Below are 26,481 nucleotides of genomic sequence, written 5' to 3'. Positions count from 1 at the left end.
TAAAGTGTTTACATTAAAGCAAAATGATGGCTGGCCTCTGGAAATAGGATAAGAGATGGCAGAGGATTTGGCAAAGGAGAGTTTATCTTGGCTCCCCGGTGGCATGAGCTAATATTTGTTAAAAAGGGTTTGTGGGGCTGAACTGTACGGCACCTGGAATGAGCTTGTGATTGTCACTGCCTACATGCAGAGCTACATGGATAATGTTACAGCTTGTCACAGCCACTAATAGTAATAATAATAATAATAATAATAATAATTCCCATTAAGAGCAGCCACAAAGTAATGATCACCAGAACAGGTGATATATATTCTGCATTTTATCTAACAAACCTTAAAATGCTGATGTACATGATACATTGTTATCTACCATTGTGTTAAAACATAAAAAATACTTGAAAAGAATATACAATTTGAAGCATTGCAGGGACTGTAATCACTTCACTGTCAAGTTCAAAAATGAATGGTCAGCTCATTCTTAACAATGTAAACTAAGAGGGGATTTATTAGGTTTAATAAAACCTTTATATGGCGTTATAATGAAGAAAGCGCTGAGTGTTTGGATAGGAGGGGGACTGAGGGGAATTAGTGTGAATAATGGTGTCACTGTATTCATTAGACAAACTCGGCAATTACCTATGGAAGAAGAATTCATGGCCCATAAGTAGATCCTGCACACACTGCACTATAATATTGATCTTCTATATACAACCCAGGTGATATGGCAGAGGAGGGGAGGGAGCACTACACGTAATGGTAAAGCTCAGCGCTCCCACCAGCAGATGGCCATGGAAAGTGACAGAGAGGAATCTTGGAGGTTTATGTACTGAGACAGATATGGAGTAAAGAATGGTCTCCAGATTCCCATTCGCAAAAAGTCATCAAAATATGGATGTTTGGATATGACATATAACAGAGAGACTAGGGGGTATATTTACTAAACTGCGGGTTTCATAAAGTGGAGATGTTGCCTATAGCAACCAATCAAATTCTAGCTTTCATTTGTTTAGTACATTCTACAAAATGATAGTTAGAATCTAATTGGTTGCTATAGGCAACATCTCCACTTTTTCAAACCCGCAGTTTAGTAAATATACCCCTAGAAGCATTAGTCTTTGTTGAGCAATAACACTGTACAGTAGTAAGTGTTGGGGACAGGACAGGAAGCGATGCTTTTGTTAGGTTATCTTTAGGAACTGGAAAATGACAGTGTTCTGGTTGTGACAGTGGTGATACCTGTCACATTGTGCATGTTCCCTCATTGTCAGTCGCTTCCCAGTGCTCTCTATACTTAGAGATCTAGCATAGTCTTAGGTCACTGTAACTGAATAGAGGACGTGGTAGTAATGGTACTCTCTGCACGCTAATGCTGCAATAACTAACACCCTTTCATATTGTTTGAGTGGTTCCGCAGCGCTGTACAGAGAATATTTGCAACTCACATCAGTCCCTGCCCCATTGGAACTTACAGTCTATATTCCCTAACACCCACACACACAGACACACAGACTAGGGTCAATTTGATAGCAGCCAATTAACATACTAATATGTTTTTGTAGTGTGGAAAGAAACCGGAGCACCCGGAGGAAACCCACGCAAACACGGGGAGAACATACAAACTCCACACAGATAAGGCCATGGTCAGGAATCAAACTCTTGACCCCAGTGCTGTGAGGCAGAAGTGCTGACCACTAAGCCACCGTGCTGCCCAATGCCATCAGGGCTGGTATTGAACTGTGGCACAGCCATCATTTTATTTTATTTACCACCTATTATCACCTATTAATGCTACAACATTTTTCACAATAAGACCCAAATAGTAGTTCAGGCTACTCAGCCGGCCCCTACATTATGATGTTGCTTTAGAGGATTAAATCATTTTTGCACATGTATTATAAGTTTGTAAGTTAATGACTGGAAGGCATTTTGGTCGTTAGCTATTCTTTTATTCACCTCCATATACTGAAAAATATAAAAATAAAGGATTATATAAGAGCCTAATGACACATATGCCTAATTTAAAATGGTGCTTGTCAGCATATTGACTGGGATCTGTCACTTGGGCACAAATAGCAGAGTAAACACAGATGTGGGTATCAGAGAGCAGCATTCAATATACATTTACTTCTTAAGTTGCTGACATGAAATAAATATGTCTTCTGCATAAATCTGAGACATAGGGCGGAGGCTCTTTCTACTGACACCTACAGCAGCTCTGTTTTCAAGGCTTCATACATCTCTCTATAGAGAACTTTAACCGACCAGTTTTAATCTTATTGATAAGATCTGGCCGTGGTCCAAGTGAGAAAGCATTAGGTGAATTGAAAGCAGGGATACATAGTAACAGACGCAGTGTTGTGTTGAAGTGTAACTAACCTCCTGGTCTACATCGTTTCTATTTATATTCAAACTAGTTCAACTGTGGTTAGCAACAAATGTACGTGCGAGTTGTTTTTTTAATTAAAAAAAAAACATTTAACACACCTCTAAAGGTTAATGAGAACTGGGATTTTTTTTAGCAATGTGACCACATTTTTTTTAAAGAACCTTAATGGATGTATATGATTGATTCAGTGCAGAAGTGTTTCATTTTAGTAACGAAATCCAGTTGGTAACAAATGATCGCGATTAATACAATAAACATATTAAAACCAAAACATATTTGCATGTTTGGAACTTTTTTATGAAGGAAGGAGAGAGAGGAAGGGCAGGTACTCACTAGAATCATGCTGAGTGCAGGTGGAAAACATGAATGAATGACAACAGAAAACTATTATAATGCTAACAAACATCAGTAGTGGGTATAGAGACACTAGAGACAATGGTTTGAGTCATACCTGTTTGTATGTGTACACCAGCAAAATGTTGTCCTGTGTACTACCCTGAAGCTCAATCCAGGTGAAGCAATCGGTGATGTAGGATGACTGTCATCCGTGGGTAGATCCTATGCACAATCTAATTTACCTTGAGAGACTCTAGGGGGCTAAATGTATTAAGGAGTGATTTTTTTTGCTAAATTTAAAACGGCAATGTGCTTAAAGTAACAATGTTGTTTTAAATTTAGCTGTCAAAGTTGCTGAATATCAGTGATTTTCAAAACAATCTCTCCTTAATACATTTACCTCCAGGTATCTTTTGTTGTTTCCATAATGTTGGCTTTTCAGCATTTAGTATATTTATATGTAAAATGATTTTATATGCATCTGAGAGTTTATAACAAGTTTCTTGGATCCTATTAATAATAGACTAGCAATAGCATTATGTATAAATAAAACAATATTATATCCTCTCCTATTTAGAAGTATGAGTTGGCAACCAGACCTAGGGGTAAATGTATGAATCTCCGGATTCTTCATCTCCGGCGTGTTCAGCCTCTTCAGCGCTTAAATTTAAAGCGCGCTGCATTGTAAAGGGAATTTTCCCTTTACAATGCAGCGCCGCTTTAAATTTAAGCGCTGAAGAGGCTGAACACGCTGGAGATGAAGAATCCGGAGATTCATACATTTACACCCTAATCTGGAGTCACCAGCATGTTGTACCAAGAGGCAGTTTTAATAAGGAACTCCAGGAGCCTTGACTGTCATAATTTACCAAGGGGTATTAGATAAACAGCACAACCACAGTATTATCACTTGTGCTGCACTAGGCTGTGTATATATTTGGCACTGTGTACTGAAAACACAAATTATCTGGACAAATTATATGTACTTTGTATTTATATTTGTGTGTGCGTCTAAGAAAAATACAGTTTTTGTTTTGCCCATGCAGGACTTACAATTTAAGGCATTATCTTTAATTTCAACCTGAGCCTTCGGATCTCGAATGATGTCTTTCCAATCAATGGAATCAGTGAAACACAGTTGCGCATTGTTAGTTATATAAACACCACCAGCCAGGATTTCTGGGAAGAATAAAAAAAAACAGAAGTCATAAACTGGTTAATTAATTCAAAGTGGACCTGTTACCTACACAGTGCAGGCAGACATTCATTGGCTCAGTCACCGGTTGTTACTGATTAGATAGGCTGCATTTTCATGCAAGTCGACATTAGGAAAATCTGTGTGCTCTAGAGAGGGCATCTAGGATATTGTACACAGAGCGGACACTTTAATACAGTGCTGTGCATATAGGACAAATGTGTGATCTTTTGTAAGCAAGTTGTATTTGCTAAACTCTAGAACCTGTATAACCAGTGCACGTATCCAAAGATAGAGACAGGTTCATATTTTATCTGTTTGTCTGGCAGGGTAGAACACATAATAATCTTGGCACACCTCCTGTTGTAGTAAAGCAATGAACAAAAACAAAAGGCTAAAGTCCATCAGCGTGTTTCTTAGCACAAACGGTGTGAGGATTGCAGTCAGGAAGGAGAATGCAGCCTGACTGCTTTGTAAAACTGATCACAAATAAGGGTAGAGGCAGAACTGCCCGCGACAGAGGTTACTGTAAGAAGTTGTCCCCATTAGGCAAGTCAGCTGTCATCTCAATGAGTCTCTGTTCTGGGAATGTGCTTAGCTTTACAACAATAGTTTCCAAAAAAATTCACAATGGTGGAAACCATTCTTTTAAAACTGACAAGCTCTAATTGACAAATTGATAGATTCATGGGAAGCTTAACAATGGAGGGATAGAAAAAGGAATTCAAAGACTGATACCAAGCAAAACTGAAACCTCTGTTTTGGGCAAAGTTTGATATGTTAAATAAAACTGAATACTACTAACATTAGGGGGGTTGGCGTTACCCCCAGGGGCTGTCTAGTCTGGGGGCAGGGGCCATCTGCCCCCTGTGCCAGTCCCATAGTGGGCTACCAGCATTTTGCTGAGCCGAATCTCATATTTGCCAGCCATCCCCTGGTTACCCCCAATTAAGCAGGATCCCAATACTCTAGTGGTCCAACAATGCTTCCCACACTCCTAGTAAGGAAGGTCTTTTCATACTAACAGTGACAACAATGCTGCCTATTTCTAACATGCTCTTGGCAAACCGAGCAAGTAGAACATTGCTGCACCATTACCCGCATCAGGCACTGCCAAATTCAGTATTATAGTGTAAATTATTCATCTCCATCCAGTCTGATTTTTCTAATTTGGGTGGAATTACTTTAGAACATACATGGAATGGAGATGACGAGTGTACTTTGGTGGTTTCCCTTGTGTGGAGCATCTGGATGGTGGTACAGGAAAGTAAGGAGTAACTATGGGGCTCAGTGGCGCACACAGAGGAGGGTTTCTGGGTCCGCTAAAAAGTGCCCTAGATATTGGCACTGTAGTATACAGCAGCCGCGGCGTTGTCTAAGAAGCGTCCGGGGCGTACAGCACCGCCCCGGACGCTTCTTTGACAGCGCCGCGGCTGCTGTATACTACAGTGCAGCCGAAACGGAGCTGCCGCGCATGCGCCCGTGCATGCGCGGCAGGTCTCTAGGATTTTTTTTTTTTCGGGGGTGGAGGAAACCCCCCCTGAAAAATCCTCCGTGTGCCCCTGGGGCTGCAGCTCAGATTATATAAGAGCATAAACTAAGCCTGTGATTAAATGTGTATAAATGTGTATAATATGTAAATGATCCAATATTAATATACAATGATGTGTAAAGAGTGCTGCCCTAGGCTCAGACCTCTGTGGAATGAAGCAGATACATATGAATGAAATATAACCAGGATGGAGGCATCCTAACCTGCACATGTGGTAGAAGTATACTGGTTATTACCTGTGAGCTGGTGGAAGCTCAGCTTCTGGATGCCACGCGTGCCATTAACCTGGTTATTTAGTGTCATGTAAAGAGAGTACTTGTCTTCGTAAAGACTTTGTCCTCGAATCACACGCAGGTTGTCTAGTGGCAGATATGTAAAAATATTCAAAGCAATCAGCACGTATCCAGTCACTTCTCGTATGGACTGAAAATAAGCCAGAGAAATACATGTTACATCCAACAATGGTTACAAACTGAACTTTCTTCTGCAATAATGACTGAATCATTAGGCATTATGTCAGTGATGGGCAACCTGATACACCTTGTTGGCTGCATGGTGCAGTCATATAACCTTCAAAAGGTTGCACATTACCCTTAATCTCAGCAATAAGATACAACAATACATTTAAGCCAAGAAAGAGGCACCTATCTGTCATAACATATATTCAGGAATTTTAAACAAGTGTTACAAGCTATAACAACAATCAATGACAATAAAGCAGGAAGGAGCTGGAGGCTGAAGGTGAAGGCTCTGTTAAATCATTGCTCTATATTTATCAAAGAAGTAAAAACAGTTTTGACACATCTGCTGTATGCCCCAACTGGTTGAATACATAAGTCTCATAGAATAGATAGGTTAGAAGTCACTTAAATCAGTAATCCCATGAAAAAATGAAGTGTCATGCTCTGTTAGACTATGTCAGGCTATAAGGATTCTGCAGCCTCATGGACTACCATGGCAACCACAGTCACATGACACATGATGTATTGAGCAGATAGGCATTGGAACAAAACCCCTTCTCCCTCCTCCTCCTACACAAGAAATGCTGAGAGTTGTGAGCCTGTGCCTGTGTAAATGGCACCCATTTGCAACATCCAGATAGATTTTTAAAAGGAGATAAAGATTATAGAAGGACAGATAAGAAAAACTACTATATGATCCATTCTTAAAAAGGTACTTGCTATTTATAGAAAAAGAAAAAAAAAATTCAATGTGGGATTTCTGTTTTAATATTACAATCTTTACAACCACTCCACCATCTCAGTCCCTATATTAGTTCATTAATATCATCATCATCAACATTTATATATGTAGTGCCAGCAAATTCTGTAGCGCTTTACAATTGGGAACAAGCAGAGCTGTGTGAAGTGGGAGCAAGGTCCAGCCATCTCAATTATACAGTGCCCCAGGCTTGGATGGGGGGTTTCCAGGCACTAGGACCCCCCCTCCCCCTTGGTTTGCCTATGACTGGGTAATACATACAGAGAGGTAAGAGGGCCCTGCTCGCAAGCTTACAGTCTATGGCCATCACCATCTCAGTCCCTATATTAGTTCCTTGTATTGTATTTTACCAAATCAAACCTCCAAACCTATATTTTAACTGTATTTTTCCCAAATCAGCCTCCAAACCCTCAAGTGTACCCAGCCTCGGACTGGCCTGCAGGCCAGCCGGGCTATACACCGGTAGGCCCGGGTGCAATTAAGCCCCGCCCCCTCCGATGTTGGGGCGGAGCTTGCAGGGAACACCTACTTGATGGTCCCGGACATCTGCGGCGGCAGTGTAACAAACACACTACCGCGCAGGTGCAGAGAGCTGTGTCTGGACTCTCTGCACCTGCGCGGTAGTGTGTTTTACACTTCAGCAAGGGAGGAGGAATTGTCTTCCTGTCGCGGCCGCCCAGAGGAGCAGCATGCTGGAGTATCTCGCAGGTAGGACACTCATTGCTAGACAGCCTGGTTTTTGTTTTTTTAAAACACAAAACGGCAGAGAAGTCCCATATATAATGTGTGTGTGTGAATTGGGGACACTTGCGTGGCATACCATTGGGGCACTACTGTGTGGCATACCATTGGGGCACTACTGTGTGGCATACCATTGGGGCACTACTGTGTGGCATACCATTGGGGCATTACTGTGTGGCATAATATTGGGGCATTACTGTGTGGCATAATATTGGGGCACTACTGTGTGGCATAATATTGGGGCATTACTGTGTGGCATAATATTGGGGCATTACTGTGTGGCATAATATTGGGGCACTACTGTGTGGCATAATATTGGGGCATTACTGTGTGGCAGAGTGTGGGGAGGAGGGCTATCTATTAAATGTGAATATTAATTATTTACTGCTATGAATGGTCGTGGGAAATGGATGTTTTAAACTTAAATGCTATTAATTTATTGCTGGGGCTGTTTGGAGGGAGGGTAATAGGTTTATTTATCACATGTGAGCACTATTACTTTAATGTTGAGGCTGGAGAGAGGCCTAATTATTAAATGTGGGTGCTGTTTATTGGCAGGGATGGTTGGCGTTTCTAAATGTCCCCTTTATTTTTTCCAAATAGAGCCCTCAACATTGCAGGATCCAGACAAGCAGCAACTAAAGAAACCAGCAGCCACAGGTGGTAAAAGTGACAACAACAGGTAGGACAGTCTGTCAAATGTTCTGAGTCTAGTGCAGGCTTGGCTAACCTGTGGCACTCCAGATGTTGTGAAACTACAAGTCCCAGCATACCCTTACAGCAATAGGCTGCCATATATTGGCAAAGCATGCTGGGGCTTGTAGTTTCACAACACCTGGAGTGTCACAGGTTAGCCAACCCTGATCTAGTGGGACAATCCTGATTTTTGGTGACTATTCTGCCCAAACTAAGGGGCAGGTCAACACTGTGTATTCTTTATACACACACTGCATTTTTTATATACTACACTAAGGTGCTAGATGTCCTTCGTGGATTGACCACTCCCCCTCTAGTGTCTGGTCCCGCCTCTATGATGACTGACCACACCCCCTCTGGTGGGCCCCTAGTGTTGCAGTCCACCGGTGGGCCCTTCATGCCCCAGTCCGACACTGAGTGTACCCTGAACACTATCCTTTATGAGCAGGCTTATGTGTCACTCACACTCATGTATGAAACTTCTGTTTTCCTATATATTGTAAGGACCCTCCTACAGTCTATATACTGTGTTTGTTGGCAGTTGTAAAGTCCTACAGAGTAAGCTAGTGCTAGAGAAATAAAGGTTAGTAAAGAAATCCTTAGTTACGTCTATATAGATCTGTAGGTATTGCAGGAAGAATTGTTGATATAATGCGTGATATCTCCATCCCCTACTCCTTGTGTTCTGCGTGCACCAGAGATATCGGTCACCACTAGAGGTTAGTTACACACCACGCAGCACAATACTTACTAATAACTGGCTTTCCTGAATGCAACAAGGCATCCACATTCTGCACAGTGCGTGCAGACTAATTGTGTCAGCCACCAATGCAGCTTACTGGTCTATCACAGATGGCAGCTTTAGAGGGAACAGATCTGTTGAATGAACTGTTAACCTGTTTATTGTCTGCCCTGCGATATCACTATCACACTGCAGCACTTCAGTTATAGAGATACTGCATGCAGCGGCTTCAATCACTCACATACCACAGAGAGAAAATATTTCCCATTCACTCTACATTGTTTAGTGCTTATTAATGCCACACTTTTCTAATAGTATGACATCACCCTAAAATCTGAAATAAAATATAAATGTTATAAAATGCCATGGTTAGACTGGTCTGCTGAATAATGTTCATGGACGCTAGCACCATATTCTGGCTGGACATAAAACATGCCATTATACTCCCAAAGACATTACAATCCATAGAAGCCATTTATGCAAATAAGCAATGCAAATCATGACATTAAAATATTAGTTTGTGATTGGGCAACAGTGGTTGAACTCATGCAATGCATTCCTGCAGGGCTGACAATATTCAGGCAGCTTCTACTACTGACACCAGTAATATTCAGTGTCAGTTATCAAAAGGAACATAAACTTATCCTGCACAGTCTGTGTTACTAAATAGAGGAGCCAAAGTGGCTCTGAAAGGAAGTAATGTTCTCTCTTGTAATCAGCCTTGATAAAGTAACCTAGAGGTCATTCCGTCCTGCCTAGCCCAACAAGCCACTGAGTAAAATCATGTATATGAATGCTTTCTGTTAGCATTGTACATGCAGAGGATTGGCTACAATGGTTTTAGGCTGACTGTGTCATTAATAAAGCTTTGGACACAATGCAATGTGGACTGTGCTGCTATAGAGTATGTTCCTTTTGATGACAGAACCTTTCATGGGTTACTTAAACTTGGTTTGCAATAAGCAAAACAGGGAATCCTACATTCATGTGTGTGGGAAGTTTCGTTTTTGAATATACAGTAATCGTACCTGCTAAAGATTCTAGGGCGGAACAGGGAGGGGAAACCAGTTGTGCAATATTCCAGCATGAAGGCCAGTTAAACAGGACAGGCTGGGGCCACATTCCTATGACAGGTGCACTAACACACTGAACTCACTAACATTTGTTCACAAACTAAACAGCGGAACGTAGGCGCTCAGTGCATACCATGATGTGTGTTATTTTAGCAGACCTGCTTAACACTTTCTATACATCGTGCAAGATTACAGCAGTGAAAGGCCGATCAGCAAGGAACATCCCCCATGATCAGAAAGCCACTGTTTGTGGTCTATCTTACCTTTAAGAAAGACAAGTCTTTATTATTCTCAACAAGCACAATCTCTAGATTGCCCATCACAATATGACAGTTGTTGTACATGTTCATTAAGGTCTGATGCTGGTATTCAGCCTCGCCAGTTACACTGAGACCATTCACTGTCCCAGTACACACTGCAAGAGAAAGAGATACAATAAGAACACATTTAGGTCTGTTAGGTACAATAAACACACATGCAGTCTTAGCTAGAATGTTGCAGTAGTTTTGCAGTGCATCTTTGTATGTACACCATTATATTTAAAAACATATTTGATAATTGGCACCAATTGGTGTAAATACTACATGCTACTTTAATTTATCTACAACAGCTATGAAAAGCTAAATAGCTGCAGAAAGATTTACATTTTACATGTAGATGATCATTTACAAAGTGAAAAATGGTTTTGCGCTAGTTGCCCTTGAAAAATGATCATCCCACATGCTGCAAACCTTACTAAATGTGTCTGTGCCGCAACTGGTCATACAAGTATATGAGTTACGCCTTCGGCCAAAATAGCCATTGACGAAGAATAGAACCTGATTTCTTTTCCCAGAGGAAACTTGAACATTTCAATGTTTCATCAAAAAATATTCTACATTTTGTATGACGACACTAAAAAGCTGAATTATGTTACAATAACAATGTTAGAGAATAATTGAAATTTCCTCAAATTTGCTTTTCACGTATCCTTGGCAAGTCTTACCAGAAATCATTATTCAATTGACTTGAACTTGCTTGGAATGTAATTGCAGCATTTATTTTATTAGATCGGTGTAATCAGACATATTTTTATATTTTCTTTAATGAATAATGGTTGACACTAATTTCAGTTAAGTGCTCCCAAGAACAAGATTACATATGCAGAAGGTCTACTGACAACATTTCTCAATAAAATAACAATCTAGTGAAGCCCAGTGTTTTACTGCAAATCATCATCATCATCAAAATTTATTTATATAGCGCCAGCAAATTCCGTAGCGCTTTACAATTGGAAACAAACATTAATAAAGCAGTACTGGGTAATACATACAGACAGAGGTAAGAGGGCCCTGCTAGCAAGCTTACAACCTATAAAATAGCAGACCCGTATCACATCCAGGGCTATGGGGCTCAGCTGAAGCTTGTGGCCCAATACAAGATTGGCTTCCACAAGTGTGTAGAACTTTCTGATGACTGGTAGACCTGATGCTACTTTATTGGAAACAAGTTGAGGAGCTATAAATGTTGATATAATTAGTGCATTTACTGGGCTGTGAAGTCTACCACAATAAAGTACATTCCAAAGCAAAAAATGTAATTGTTCTTGCCATGTAGAGAAAGGCATCTATTGTTCTCTGATATCAGTCATGCTGCAGGAAGCCGTGTGCAAGTCTACCACTAGGTCAGAAGTCAGTGGCCAGTAGGATTCACATCATACATTAGCAACATTTGGGAAGTTTTCCTCACTCAGTTTGAAACTGATAAGACCTTTGGATGAATTGTGGGAATGGGGTGCCTGGGAGTGTATGTGGCCCACCTGACTAAAGTACATATGTTTGTCCTTCACAGTGCTTCTTATAGCATAGAATGAACAAATTGCATACAAATAGCCTATTAGCAGGTTGGTGTTTGTATGGTGTTGTCTACTAGTTGACTAGTCATCCAGGTTACTCTACTGTATGGGCTACATCAACACTTCATGTTGATACTCTGGTCTCATAATGTAATATGATATTCTTACTGGCAAAGGTGTGTGCCTCCTTGCTGGACATAAAACAACCTGTGAGACCCTGTACCACCATTACTTTGGATATAGACTTGGGAATCACAAAACAAATGACACTAATAAACACTTAACACATATAAACAATCTGACACAAAACGGTTTCAAGTGATTGAGGAACAATAGCCGAGGCAGAGTCTTCTTTGGTGATGTCATATGCCTAGATATTCACCAAAGTACATGGGTTTGTGGTGACAGCTGGTGGCACTGCACATACCGGAAGTCTTGGGCAGAGTGAGGGGGATCCTTACTAAGGACAGAGTAGTCGCACCTGAGTTTGATGGAGCTGTGTCAAATTGAGGTTTTGTTTTGCAGAGAGAGAGACTGTTAAAATGAGGTAAAGGGGGGACGATGATGTTCTTTGGTTTGTGTAAGGGCACAGTCATTGTCATTCTGCAAAAACACTTGAGTTTTGCACCAGCTTTGAGTTGGCAGAGATCGGTTCTCATCCTATACTTTTAATGGGAAGCATTTTGCAACTACTTACACTTCATCAGATAAGAATTTATAGGTGCACTTTTCCCAAATGTAACAAAAAAAGCTTCAAACACATAAAAATGCCACATGTTGTAAAGACAGTCCTAATTTTTCAACGCTCAAGATTATTTTAAGCCATAACTTTTAGGTGAAAAATATAAAAATTTAATTCAATGAATGGGCTGGTTCTCTAGTGGTAAGTAGTTGGACTTTGATGTGACCTTTACACTTTTGCATAGTGCCCCTCTTCAGATTTTTCTGGCTCCCCGCAAACCTAGGCGCACTTCTAGTTGGTGGAAGTAAGGTCCGAGAGTGAAGAGAAGTCATGCAGCTGGACGTGCACTGGGTGGACACACTGCTTCATGCAGCTGGACGTGCACTGGGTGAACATACTGCTTCATGCAGCTGGACGTGCACTGGGTGGACACACTGATTCATGCAGCTGGACGTGCACTGGGTGGACACACTGGTTCATGCAGCTGGACGTGCACTGGGTGGACACACTGCTTCATGCAGCTGGACGTGCACTGGGTGGACACACTGATTCATGCAGCTGGACGTGCTCTAGGTGGACACACTGCTTCATGCAGCTGGACGTGCACTGGGTGGACACACTGCTTCATGCAGCTGGACATGCACTGGGTGGACACACTGCTTCATGCAGCTGGATGTGCACTGGGTGGACACACTGCTTCATGCAGCTGGATGTGCACTGGGTGGACACACTGCTTCATGCAGCTGGACGTGCAATGGGTGGACACACTGATTCATATAGCTGGACGTGCTCTAGGTGGACACACTGCTTCATGCAGCTGGACGTGCACTGGGTGGACACACTGCTTCATGCAGCTGGACGTGCACTGGGTGGACACACTGCTTCATGCAGCTTGACGTGCACTGGGTGGACACACTGCTTCATGCAGCTGGACGTGCAATGGGTGGACACACTGATTCATGCAGCTGGACGTGCACTGGGTGGACACACTGATTCATGCAGCTAGACGTGCACTGGGTGGACACACTGATTCATGCAGCTGGACATGCACTGGGTGGACATACTGCTTCATGCAGCTGGGCATGCACTGGGTGAACATACTGCTTCATGCAGCTGGACGTGCACTGGGTGGACATACTGCTTCATGCAGCTGGACGTGCACTGGGTGGACACACTGATTCATGCAGCTGGACGTGCACTGGGTGGACATACTGCTTCATGCAGCTGGACGTGCACTGGGTGGACATACTGCTTCATGCAGCTGGAAGTGCACTGGGTGGACATACTGCTTCATGCAGCTGGACGTGCACTGGGTGGACATACTGCTTCATGCAGCTGGACGTGCACTGGGTGGACATACTGATTCATGCAGCTGGACGTGCACTGGGTGGACACACTGATTTGCAGTGCGCATCCAGTACACTTCGATACTGAGCTCCATTGTGTTTTCACAGCTGTGTATTGTAAATTCCTCGTGCCTGGAGTAAAACAAATGTGCTGGTTTTTACCTCCCAATATGTTAAGCTTCTCTCCTGAACAATAAAGGTTCACAATCTAATTATGGAAATTGGTTCCTCGTATGCAGCCCCCACTCACTCAATTTTTTTCTTGCTGTTGTTAATAATTAAAACAAGAGAGAAACTCAGTGAGGGATAGGGTGATTTTCCCCTCCAGACGTAGAACTGGGAAAGGTCAGACATTAGAAAGGATCCAAACAAACCCAAGAACATTGACAAGTGTCCAAGCAATGCTGCCCCCGCCTCTGCCTGTCCCGCAGAGAATGGCTTCTCTCTGTGCTGGACACAATGTGGCCTTCTCTCTGTCTGGACACAGCCCCTCGTTGTGCCTCAGGCAGGAATCTAACCGGGGTCTTTAGGGGCAGGGTCTGAGAAGGATGGAGATCTGGATTCAAGACATAAAATATCTACAAACATCACAGAAATTAGTTTGTGTACTTGTATGTATAACAGACATGTCTGCTGTAGGACTTTCACCATATCAGGAGCAACTATGTGGTTATATCTTATAAATTTATATATGGCCCACCGGGCTCCTTCTGTACATTGTAATTACTTGTACAGGCTTCTACATTGCTATTACACAATCACATAGGGCCTGATTCATTAAGAATCTTAACTTAAGAAACTTCTTATTTAAGTCTCCTGGACAATGTAAGGGGTGCAAATTAGTATTCTGTTTTGCACATAAGTTAAATACTGCCTGTTTTTTCATGTAGCACACAAATACTTGATAGCTTATTTCTACACTGAAATTTAAAGTTGATATTTGTGTGCTACATGAAAAAAACAGTCAGTATTTAACTTATGTGCAAAACAGAATACTAATTTGCACCCCTTACATTGTAACATAGTTTTGTCCAGTTGACTGAAATAAAAAGTTTCTTAACTTAAGATCCTTAATGAATCAGGGCCATAGTTATTGAGGTTGACTAAAAAAGGCATTTATTAAATTCAATCCAGTTTTTACTAACAATCGCTGTTCTGTACCAAGAAGAAGAAGAAACGCCAATATGGATCTACACCCTATTTGGTGTTACTAGTACTTCTGGTATATCTCACTTTATTATTTTTTTATACTATTTTTTGGGATTTAGAAATGGCTGTTTTGGTAATGCCAGTTCTGATAATTTGACAATGTGACTGCTACTTATTAATCAACAAAAAGTACATTCTATTTTTTTTTACAATTGTTTTCACATGAGTTTTTATTCCACAATAATATATATCTAATATTTATAATTTTATTCTATTTCAATATATATCTGCAAATAAGGATTTCATACAAGTCAATGTGAGAGCAAAAAATACAACTACGTACATTTTCCTAGTCATCCAGCAGGAATACATTTACTCTTTTACATAGGAATAATTTGTACCACCTATATTATATGTCCAACTGTCGCTTATGACAATTCTAATAATACAATAACCACTTACATACCATTCTGCAAGGTATCTTTCATTGGGGGGTATTCAATTGTCAGCGTTAACGCTGAAAAACGAGCGTTTAAAAAATATTACGTTTATACGGTAATATTGCGTGCGAAAACCGTTAATACGGTAGTTTATTAGCGGAATTTCAGCTCGCCGCTCAGGGAGCAGCGAGCTGAAATTCCGCGAGTAATTACCGTATTAACGGTAAGATTTTTTGAGCGCTCGTTTGTTAGCGTTAACGCTAACAATTAAATACCCCTAAATACAAACAGCTTTTACAGATGTCTCACCCTTCATTTAGTTGCTTAATATACTGATTAAATCTTCTTTCTACAATTTAGAATATGACGTTTTAAGTTGGTTTTTTAGTTGTTGCGGACATGCGGCTATAAAATGTAGCAGAAGTGAGAGTACTTGCATTTAAATTCATTGCGGAGATGCAGATACTTAATAGGTACTCTAATTCTGGATGGAGTATTCAGCTGCACAGTGTTCCACAGTCTACACACACTCCAGTCACTAACAAAGAACATTTGTACATCATTAATACATGTTCAAAGAAAAATAAAGGTCCATCAATATTTACTATATTGCTCCATAGTTATTTCAAAATGGAAAAAAAAACACATTACAAAACACTATGATGTTTTTGTACATGGAACCATTCTATGTACAAATGATTCTTCTAGAGCAACACAAATCTAAGTTTATTCATAAAGACGTTTACAATGCATGGCACATTTTAATGATTGGAACATGTAAGCCACTGTTAAACATAGAATGACAATTTCTACATATCTAATATATACAGCAGTTTTTATTGAGGATTCTCCAACTTCATAATGTTGGCGAAGAAGACTATGTACTAATTGCCTGATAAACCATTTACAGTTCCACACAATAGAGCCTCTGTTGACATGTCAAGGTGTGGAAATTCATGTCACATAAACAACACATTTAATTATTGGTTATATAAGCATATGATCCAATGGCTTTAGCACAGTGCTAATAGGCACAGGTTTAATGCAGGCCAGAAAGTGCAATATGGTTCTGTGCCAGAACTGAGCCCTAGTATTAATTAAAGTTATTGTGCAAAACGACTACGCTTGATAATTCATATCAGTATAATATCAGTAATGAATGTATTTTTAATTGTGATATTTAATTGATTTTGATAGGTGGTGGCTCCTACTTCTTTTTTCTAGGCCTATTTCTGATTAATAATGACCCTGAAAACATAGTAATGACTAACAAAACAGTGCACATGGTAGAAACTTTAGTCAAGCTGAAAGACGAGGTCGCTACTTCCCCTGGACTCACATTTGATTACTGACAACGAAGGCAACGGTTAAGGACCTATAGAAGAAATCCCTACTCAACACAGCAGCCAGTTATCAAAGTGTATAGATCCTAAAAGGCTACAATATTACAAAACTAGTTTGTATAATCTTTATTAACCTGCCTTGTACTATGTACTTACAGTCCTAAGCTGGGTAAACACTACAGAAATTTCTCCCAATGCAATATCCTTAACGATGTTACCAAATGTCCCGATCAGCATGCCGATTCATGTGTACACATTATACACATTTTACACGATTTACCTTCAGATCTGTGGTCTTCATTTGTCATAACCATCGACTGAAATGACTTTGACTATGTAAACTCTATGGAGATCTGCCTACACTGCTGGTTGTGAGTACATACACACTTCAGAATTTGCCCAACATCATTCCATTGTTTTTTAGTCCGGTTATAAAATCAAATGAAACGATACAATGTGCTTTGTTACAATAAAACATAATCGTGGGAGCGTACACACTAATGCAATATTAGACCTAACAGTTGCTTATCGTGGGATTGGCATGATAATCGGGTGAAAAACCTGTAGTGTGTACCCAGCTTTAGAAAATCTTTTCCAGATCATTCTGTCCAAATAATGTGCATGTTTGCTACGGAATGATAACAGTATTTACACATATTTCATATGTGCCAAGATTTGAAAATAATTTTCTGGGCCAATTCACTACACACTGCACTTACCCGACATGACCTGTCCACTGGACATGATCATAATCAATTCTATTACACACTATATAGGCAGAGGACATTACACCTACCCAACATGACCTGATCACTGGACATGATCATAATACAATTCTATTACACACTATATAGGCAGAGGACACTACTCCTACCCAACATGACCTGATCACTGGACATATTAATAATACAATTATATTACACACTATATAGGCAGAGGACACTACACCTACCCAACATGACCTGGCCACTGGACATGGACATAATACAATTATATTACACACTATATAGGCAGAGGACATTACACCTACCCAACATGACCTGTCCACTGGACATGGACATAATACAATTCTATTATACTCTGTACATACAGAGAACACTGTACCTACTCATCATGAACAGATCACAGTTTTATTACACTATGTAGAGAGAGAGGACACTGTACTACTCAACATGAAGTGACCACTGGACATGGTCCTACCTAGTACAATCCTATTACACTCTATATAGACATAGGACATTACACACACCCAACAAGACCTGACCATAGCTCAATTCCATTACACTCAAAACAGACTAAGGAACTCATCACATGGTGAACTCCCTAATCCGGAAATATATTTACTCAGGCAAATATATGCTAGAAACAAATTAGGGAGCAATTTGCGACTTGTTTGGTTATGATAGCTACATGTATTTCCATGATTTGGAGCTTATGATAGGAGCACTACCTGAGCACTCTAAGAAGTGAGAGTAAATGTTGATCTTATTAATGTCTGTAAGTGAAATCAGCACCAGAGTGACAGCGATTCCCAGGGGTAAGTACTAGGCCTAGCCAGGGCCGGAATGGAGGCCCCTGGGCTAAGGGGGCCTCCATTCCCCCGTGAGGGGCCCCCCCGTGATCCAAGCCGCCCCTCCCCCCCGTTGATCTGAGCCGCACCCCCGGCACTTAACTCCTTCTCCTCCTTCCCCAGCGCGCTGTACACTCTTTACCGAGGAGATCTCGTGAGAGTGAGACTCACGAGATCTCCTCAGTAAGGAGACTACAGAGCGCCGGGGCAGTACTGCAGGGAAAGTGCTCAGCAGCACTGATCGCGCTGGGGGCGCCCCCGCCCCCGACCGATCAATACTGCTGCTGAGCACTTTCAAGGGCCCCCTGGATGCCATAGGCCCCTGGGCTGTAGCCCAGTTAGCCCTATGGTTAATCCGGCCCTGGGCCTAGCACTGTCATGCTATGTATAGAAACATTGAGTATTTATGCAGGAATGAGGCTGGCTGTTGTTAAACTTGGACTGTATGTGGTGGACATGAGGTGGTATGTGGTGGACATGAGGCGGTATGTGGTGGTCATGGGACTGTTCTACTGACAGGGGCTGGTTATACTGATTTGGACTGAATTTTCTGGGCATTTTGGGCTGTATAAGCTGGGGTTCATAATATGCTAGATATGAGGCAATACAATATGATGGTGTATAATACACAGTATTTACTTTTTATGCAATATCTTTTTAGCCATACCATTCACACTAATAGGTATTTGCTTTTTCCCATTATTGTGCACTCTAGTTATATCCATTTATGAAGTGACACACATACTAGTTATTACCTGGTTTCCAGTATTGCATGCCACATTATACATGACGAGTTGAGTAAACCCTGACGGAAAAAAATCTAATTGACAGGTCTGCTGCTCATGTAGACTACATTAACTGAAGCACTTGGAGTAATATAATATAATATGCATCTGTGATGAGTGGCATAGTGGGGGAGTTGGTGTAGATAAGCGACTCCCTCCCATGCTGCACTCCTAGAGCTTGGAGACAGCTGATGGATGAGGTTTGGAATGTCAGCTAAGGCTGGGGCTGATATCGCTTAACTCTCTCATTCATCACATCAGCAGTTGTATCATTTCTATTAGCAGACAGCTATAGTATTTTACATATGAAATAAATAAAACATCAGCAATCCCTGCTTTGTTATGCCTATAGTGAGACTGTACTCAAATAAAAAGCATCAATGTCACATACTAAGAAATGGATAGGCAGCATATGAACAAGTCTATATACAAATAACAAAACAAGGCCTTAGTAGCAGTACAAGGCCCATAGTACCAGTGAACGGATATCTTTGGTGATTTCAGGACGGATTTTATGAATATTGGCAATTGCAATGCTCTATTAACCAACGAGGGCTATGGCATCATGGTTTAAAGTGTTCCTATCACACACTGTGGAGTCAGCCATTTTGTGAGCCGGTCCAAGAGTGATGAGCATGGATTGCAGCCTGTCACTAGGAGCTGAGACATTTCATGACAATGTTAAGCAACCACATTGCAATTTATGTAATTGCTTGTAAACATGTGAGTAACATATGAGAAAAGCACTATATAAATAGATCATCCTATTTTTCTATTATTATTATTCACAAAGTGCCTCATAACTCTGTTATGTCACTGGGTTCTAGAAAAATCATCAGCTGCCTTCTCAAGAATATCTGCTGTGCCCAGACAAATGGCTGTGTCCACTTTGTGTAACACTGAGGGCTAAGTCCGTCTTTGTAGGTTTTTCCCCCTGAGGAATATAGGTAAATATAAGTTCCTATCTTTACTCATTAGTTAGATACACTCTCTACCAGAATGTATCTAATGGTACTGGTTTACCTGCTTGACCCCTGTGTCATCAGTCCAACGTCAGCGGTTTTGAATCAAAACCGCTGACGCAAAACCGATACTTGTGCAATTAATTCCCATCCTGATGTTGGGAAAAATGACATTGCCTCTGGTATGGGCATGTTCAGAGCCTGCGTACCACCCTGTCCCCGACAAGGAAATCCTTTAGAAACAGGCACCTCTGCTAGAGACTGCATCTAACAAATGGCCAGCAGGTACTTATCAGTACAAAATGAACCCACTGGGTTTATTATGATCTTTTAAGCAGAAAAAAAGAGGTGGACTTTGCCTATAAGGTCCCCCTCCTGTGTGTGACTCATAATTACTAATAATTTATTTATTATTGTATGTTTGTCTAAGGTTGCCACCATCACTGGAAACATATTAGCCTTTTTACCTTTGTTTTGTTTCTGCCCTAAAAACAACATTGGCACTGAGTCCCGTACCTGCCATATAGTCTAGTCCTATGCTAGTCGGTGGTGCATAATGTCTCTGGACTGTGTGGGTACAGTCCTTTCTATAAAGGCTGTGATGGGTGTTCCCAGCAAGTGTGAGAACTCATTTCATTTGTATAACCGTTACTTTAGGACAGCATGAACAGTTCATAGACAGCAACAGCACCACCTGAATTATAACAGTAAATAAGAAAATGTTTTGTGTGGCAAATTCTATTTAATACCTTAGTAACTGGAGTATCTTGGGTTTTGTCAGTAACAACATTTTGGTACACAGGGAAAAGAATATAAAGTCTTGTGTAAAATCCTAACAAATCTGCGCTCTGCTGGTTCTCAAAGTGCTCTGTCTTACAAATTCTCTCCAGGCGACTTTGTTAAGCTTTCTGCCTCTTTAAGGGCTTGGTGGCATTCCTGGGTCAACAGATAAGGAATAGCTTTCTGCACAGTGTCCCTGTTTGTCCTCCAATGGAGGTGACAGGAAAACAGAGCAGACCTTGTGTATTTTCCAGGCCTCCTAAACACTGGCAAAAAGCAGCAGGAGAGATTAAGTCCTTCATCTTTGTATTACTCACTCAATGTAGGATGTGGTTTACCATCTAATTAATTTCTCTGCACAGTAGCCAAACGCACTCGTACACAACTGCTGCAGTGGGACTCTGCACTACAAAGGGCAGTCTGTATTCTGCATCTCCTGGGTGGAAGCCATTCTAATAGATAGACGTAAGAGGAAAACATTAATGACCGTAAGACACAAATCCACTACCCAGATACTCTTTAGCACCTACTAACATACATGTCTCGGAATGAGCTCATGTCTTTGTACGTGTAACTAGATTAAGCACTCGAAAGACATTGTGCAAAGCAGATTGTGTTATTTTGTCCTAAAAAAAGTAAGAACCATAAAACTTCCAAGACTCATAATATCGAGAAGTGAAAACAATGGACTCAAACTGTCAATTTATTTAAATATTTTGATGATAACCTGCATAAAATTAGAACTGTGAACATCAATAAGAATGGAAACAGGAGAACGGACACATCATCATCAACATTTATTTATATAGCGCCAACAGATTCCATAGCGCTTTACAATTGGGAACAAACATTAATAAAACAATACTGGGTAATACATACAGACAGACAGGTAAGAGGGCCCTGCTCACAAGCTTACAATCTATGGGACATTTTATATAGGTAAAAAAAAAATTCATTTACTTTTAAGGGTGCTGTTTTCTTCATTCACTTTTTCTTAAGGGAAAAATGTAAAAAAAAATTATCTACAAATATTGAAAATAAAGAAGAGGGTCTGTGAGGATATGTATTCTGTACAGAGGTCATTGCTTTTGTGCATATTTACTTACACTAAATACTTGTGTGGGAGCAGCCATATATATAGCCTTTCGCTAAAGCCAAAATCAAATATCAGCCCCCCCTGTGGCCATGACTCCGCTGGTGGAACCTTTGCTAATCTTAGAAATTAAGTATCTCTAACACAACAACTACACTTGTTTTGTTGACAAATAATAGCTCTACACAACATGTATTCTTTACAATGTAGTCATGTCTCAGTATAATGTCCATGCAATGGTAAATATGATAATATTCTTGTAATGACAAAGACATTCACAACAAGACAAAAGGCTTTAGTTCCCCGCAATACACACAATAGAGTCTGACAAAACAAGCTGCACAAAACCTACTGTCTCATTCCCAGACATTAATGCACCTGCATTTTTCTTTTGTTTTTCTTTTGACACTTGTGAAAATCTGAATATACCTCTTCTATTTGCATACGATCTGTCCCCTTCGCTTTCCCTTATTACAGATGCCAATGACATGGTCATTAATCATTCACATGTCTGTATTGATTAAGAGCTCTCTGTAACAATGGGGGCTATTGTATATGCTGTGGGAGTTGGAACATTTCACTTTATGTTAGACGAGTTCAAAATCTGCCAGAGATCCATATTGGGCATTGACTAGTGAGACATTCCATTCTACTATCTATCTTATTAGCATCTTTTACTTACTGTGAGGTCAGCACCAAGTCAGTAATAGCGGCATAGACACCACCCCCTTCGTCTCTGTTAATACATTCATGAGTGTGTGTGTGTATGGGACCAGGTCAGAACCTTTCTATATAACAGTCATACTCACATGCCAATAGCCTTGTTATTACAGAACCAGGGAAACAGTCATTCCTGCATTAAGGCCAGGGTAATTGGTGAAGGAATGTCCCCACATTAGCTCTGCGTACAGTATTTCAGATAAAAACATACTAACATATAGAACTTTATTTAGAGTCAGACGAAAGTCTGTTTAAGAAGTGTAGGAGTGGGAGTGTGCCACAGCTTGGTAGGGTATTACGAGTGGCAAGCAACCCCAGTTGTGTCCCACTCTTAATACCCTATGGAGCTGCGAGCAGTTCCTGCAGCTAGCTAACGCTTGCGCCACCTAATTCCTGCCGCACAGCTTTAGCCCTGTTTTAACGTGTGTTGCGTCTGCGCCTCACTGCGACTAGGATTTATTTACATGGTCCCGCCTTCCGCCCATTCTCTCGTAGTGAGTCGCAAGCTGTCGCAAGTGTTAATTGCATCCCAGATGCAGGCGGATTTGATGCTTTCTGCACATGCGTGATCGTGTTTTTTTGTTGGATGCGCCTAAAATGGACTTTGCGACATTTGTATGTGAGAGCAGTGCAATAAAAAACTTTTCAAAATAGCATTAACTATTTCAGTCATAAATTAGTTGAATGGTCTTTTGGGGATTTTTAAAAGCTGGTGCTGGGTTGTCAACCTGCGTATGCCCCCACTCCCACGCACACTGAAATCACTCTGCCTTTGTCCTCTTACATACCCGAGTGGTTTAAAAATAGAACATGAGTAAAATGAGCAATTGACCCCACAGTGCTTTGGGTACATTTCTTTAATAGGGGGGTGGGCTGTACAAGTCTGCACCTAGAATGCATGAGTCGTAGAAACCGCAATCCCCTCTGAAATGGCATCAAAGCCTGGTTCATGTCTGCACTATATACATAACAGTCTAGTACTAAACTGAATGCAGTTATTCAGTTCTGGTGAAGGTAGATATGGGAATTAACTGAGGGAAATATTGATGTTGGTCCTGTAGCAAACAATCAATCTCATGTCAAGAGTGTTTTCTGCACACATGACAGCGTCGAAGAACTTGTTATTCATTAATTTTTCAGCATTGTACTCTGCTCTGGAGATTGCTGGGCGAGTCTGTGTACAAGCCAAAGTGCATGACTGTAAACTAACATTTCTAATACTAAAACTAAGGACATTAAGTAGATAGATAGGAAATATATTCTACTGGGTCTGGTAAGTACTGACACCTGTAGTATGGTGATGATGAGACTGGGATGCTGCCGTGTGATGTAAAAAATACAATGTCAATCAAAGAACACTATTATCTAAACATAAAACACGTTTTTTTTCCCTTTGCTCTAAACATCATAAAGTATCACTCGCACTGTGTTGTGGCAACGTAGCCACCTACCGCACTGACATCACTGACTAAAACTGCAGCAAGGAGAGTTCAGAACTCTGCGTGTGGTAAAAGCAAGGAGGAAATATAAACTACAGTATATAAAACAGTTACCAATTTATTAAAGTAGGCAAAGTGGAGCAACAAGGTTATAAATGTTCTGATGGAAAAAAAAGACCTAATGAAGTAGTAAAGAAGAGCAAATAATTTGAATTAGTTCAAAATTTTATTGAAGTTGGCCAGTTAAAGGGCCTCGAACCCGTTTGCTGTGCAATTGTCAGGCTTTATATCGCTCGACTGGTGCGGCTCATGTTTGCGGTTCAACGGTCACGTTTCTAAGAGGCATATTTAACAAGTAATGATAGTGCACTTACCGTGGAAGCTGGCGTACATTATCATAAATGAAAAGTTTCAGTGCTGTCAGCTCTGCTCCGAAAAGCAGAGCTGGACAGCGCATGTGTGGAGGAATCACATGATCCCTCCCTGTCACTCACCGCTCGCTCTACAGAGCGGGGATCTTTGTGCGCATGTGCAGTTCTTCGAAATGCACATGCGCAATTGAAGGATGAAGAGGAGCGAAGAACAACTGGAGGAGATCCCGAGACAGCGCTACCGAAGAGGCGGGGTAAGTGTGATTTGTTTTATCACAGAAACAGCAGTTTATCGGAACTGCTGTTTCTGTGATCCGCTTTTCATAAATTTGAGAAATAGTTCAATCCTTATGCATGCGATAAGGATTGAAAACTATTTTTCACTTTATGAAAAGATTGATAAATGTGCCCCTAAAACACTAATATAAACTACAATATTGGCATGTTCCAGCTTAAATGGCTACATTTTATAGTATTTTATACAAATTTTTAATTCAAGCAGCGAACGTTACTGTGTTCATTGTCAAAGTTTGCCATTCTCATATGGAAGCATTTAAAATATTATATAATGTAGCCATTAAGCTCGAGCATGTTCCAACCGGGTCATATACAAATAAACTCATTCCAATTGCTCAAATTTAGCTCAGTTTTTTAATCTATCTAAAGATTGATAATTTTGTGCAAATTTACAAACTTTAAAGCTGGTTCAACAAATTGAACCAAGAACCATTTTTAAAGCATCACTAATAAATAGGCCTAATTCCCGAGACATCTGACCTGAATTATATGCGGCATTATAGCAGAACTCTCATGAAAACATTATATACATTTGTACTGACAATAATGTTAGGGACTAGATTCAAATCAGCTATTCATTACCAGAGGCTCCTACAGCATGTTTGTTACAAAATCCGTACTGTAGATTATTGTTCACTTATGTTATGGAATATGTAATCTGCATAAAACATACTGTTCTGTATTCTACAATGGGCCGGTGGGACTCTTTGTAAATGAAAATCCATTTATTGTTGTCGTCTTATATTTTGTAATACATGAGTAGCAATAATACTATGGATTATAATGCTTTAACTGGTGAGTTGTGATGTCATTATAAGTTGATTATAGTTTATGACATGGTAAGTGATGACATCACTATTTCAGTATCCAATATAAGTAAGAGTGTTACTGCTCATGTATTATAATAACACCCCACGCATCCCATATAATAGATTGTAAGGATACATAAAGTCATGCATGTATGTGTTTTCATACTTCCTTTTTGCACAGTTAAAACAATGATCTCATTTATTAAGAGTGTTATATCTCAAAGAAGGGTGGGGGCGAGTTGTGTTCATATCACAGATCATGAGGAATGACAGCTGGAATTTTGTCCTATGGCTTCTCATAATAAGACAAGTATACCCCTCTACTGACTGTGTGCAGACAAACAGGTTTTGCTGTGTGTCAGACTTTTATTAGTCATTGCTCTACTTCACTCAAGGAGTCATCAAACATAACTATTAGTGATGTGGGTGGTGGTAGAAGACAAATGCTTTACAATTAGAGGTGCATTTAATAAACTTTATCAATAAAACAATAAGCTAACTTTGTTTTAATATGAAACATTGCTGAGTTGTGTTGTGTACAATGCAGACTTAAATTCATTCCTTCATCAGCTCAGTGGAGCATGGAGATGGATTGAAATGTGTGTTGCTATTTCAAATTCAAACAAAAAAGGCAGCAAGCACAACGATACAAAATTACTGATGAACTGCAAAACTCTGTATATTCTACCAACCAACATGCTGGAAGTTGTAATTAGAGAATTACATGTTGGCTAAATCTGTACTTGTAGCACCAACAGTTGTCAACTTTAAAAGTTGCATGACATTTTCATCTATATATCTATGGGGAATGTTCACAGCAGTTACCATAACACAGCACAATAGTGTTGGATTCAGCCAGTCAGGTGTCCTCTGTTTTCACAACTACTGCATGTGACCTGAAGGTGAGGTCCTGACTGGA

The 26,481-nt window shown here is 40.5% G+C and overlaps 1 protein-coding gene across 2 annotated transcripts in view; it reads right to left on the bottom strand.

Moving 5' to 3' along the window:
- Positions 1-26,481, bottom strand: part of ERBB3 (erb-b2 receptor tyrosine kinase 3) — a 68,155-nt gene that overhangs the window by 24,329 nt on the left and 17,345 nt on the right. For both annotated transcript variants that reach the window (XR_012688638.1, XM_075199566.1), the window contains exons 2-4: positions 10,206-10,357; positions 5,706-5,892; positions 3,776-3,901 (exon numbers count right to left, since the gene is read on the bottom strand). Coding sequence is in view for 1 of the 2 variants with exons in the window: in XM_075199566.1 (XP_075055667.1) it covers positions 3,776-3,901; positions 5,706-5,892; positions 10,206-10,357 (465 nt within the window). In the remaining variant the exon portion in view is untranslated. The remainder of the gene's footprint in view (positions 1-3,775; positions 3,902-5,705; positions 5,893-10,205; positions 10,358-26,481) is intronic.

This window comes from Mixophyes fleayi, chromosome 2 (genome assembly GCF_038048845.1).
Source record: "Mixophyes fleayi isolate aMixFle1 chromosome 2, aMixFle1.hap1, whole genome shotgun sequence".
Taxonomy (NCBI): Eukaryota; Metazoa; Chordata; class Amphibia; order Anura; family Limnodynastidae; genus Mixophyes; species Mixophyes fleayi.
This window is presented reverse-complemented; position numbering and strand designations above follow the sequence as displayed.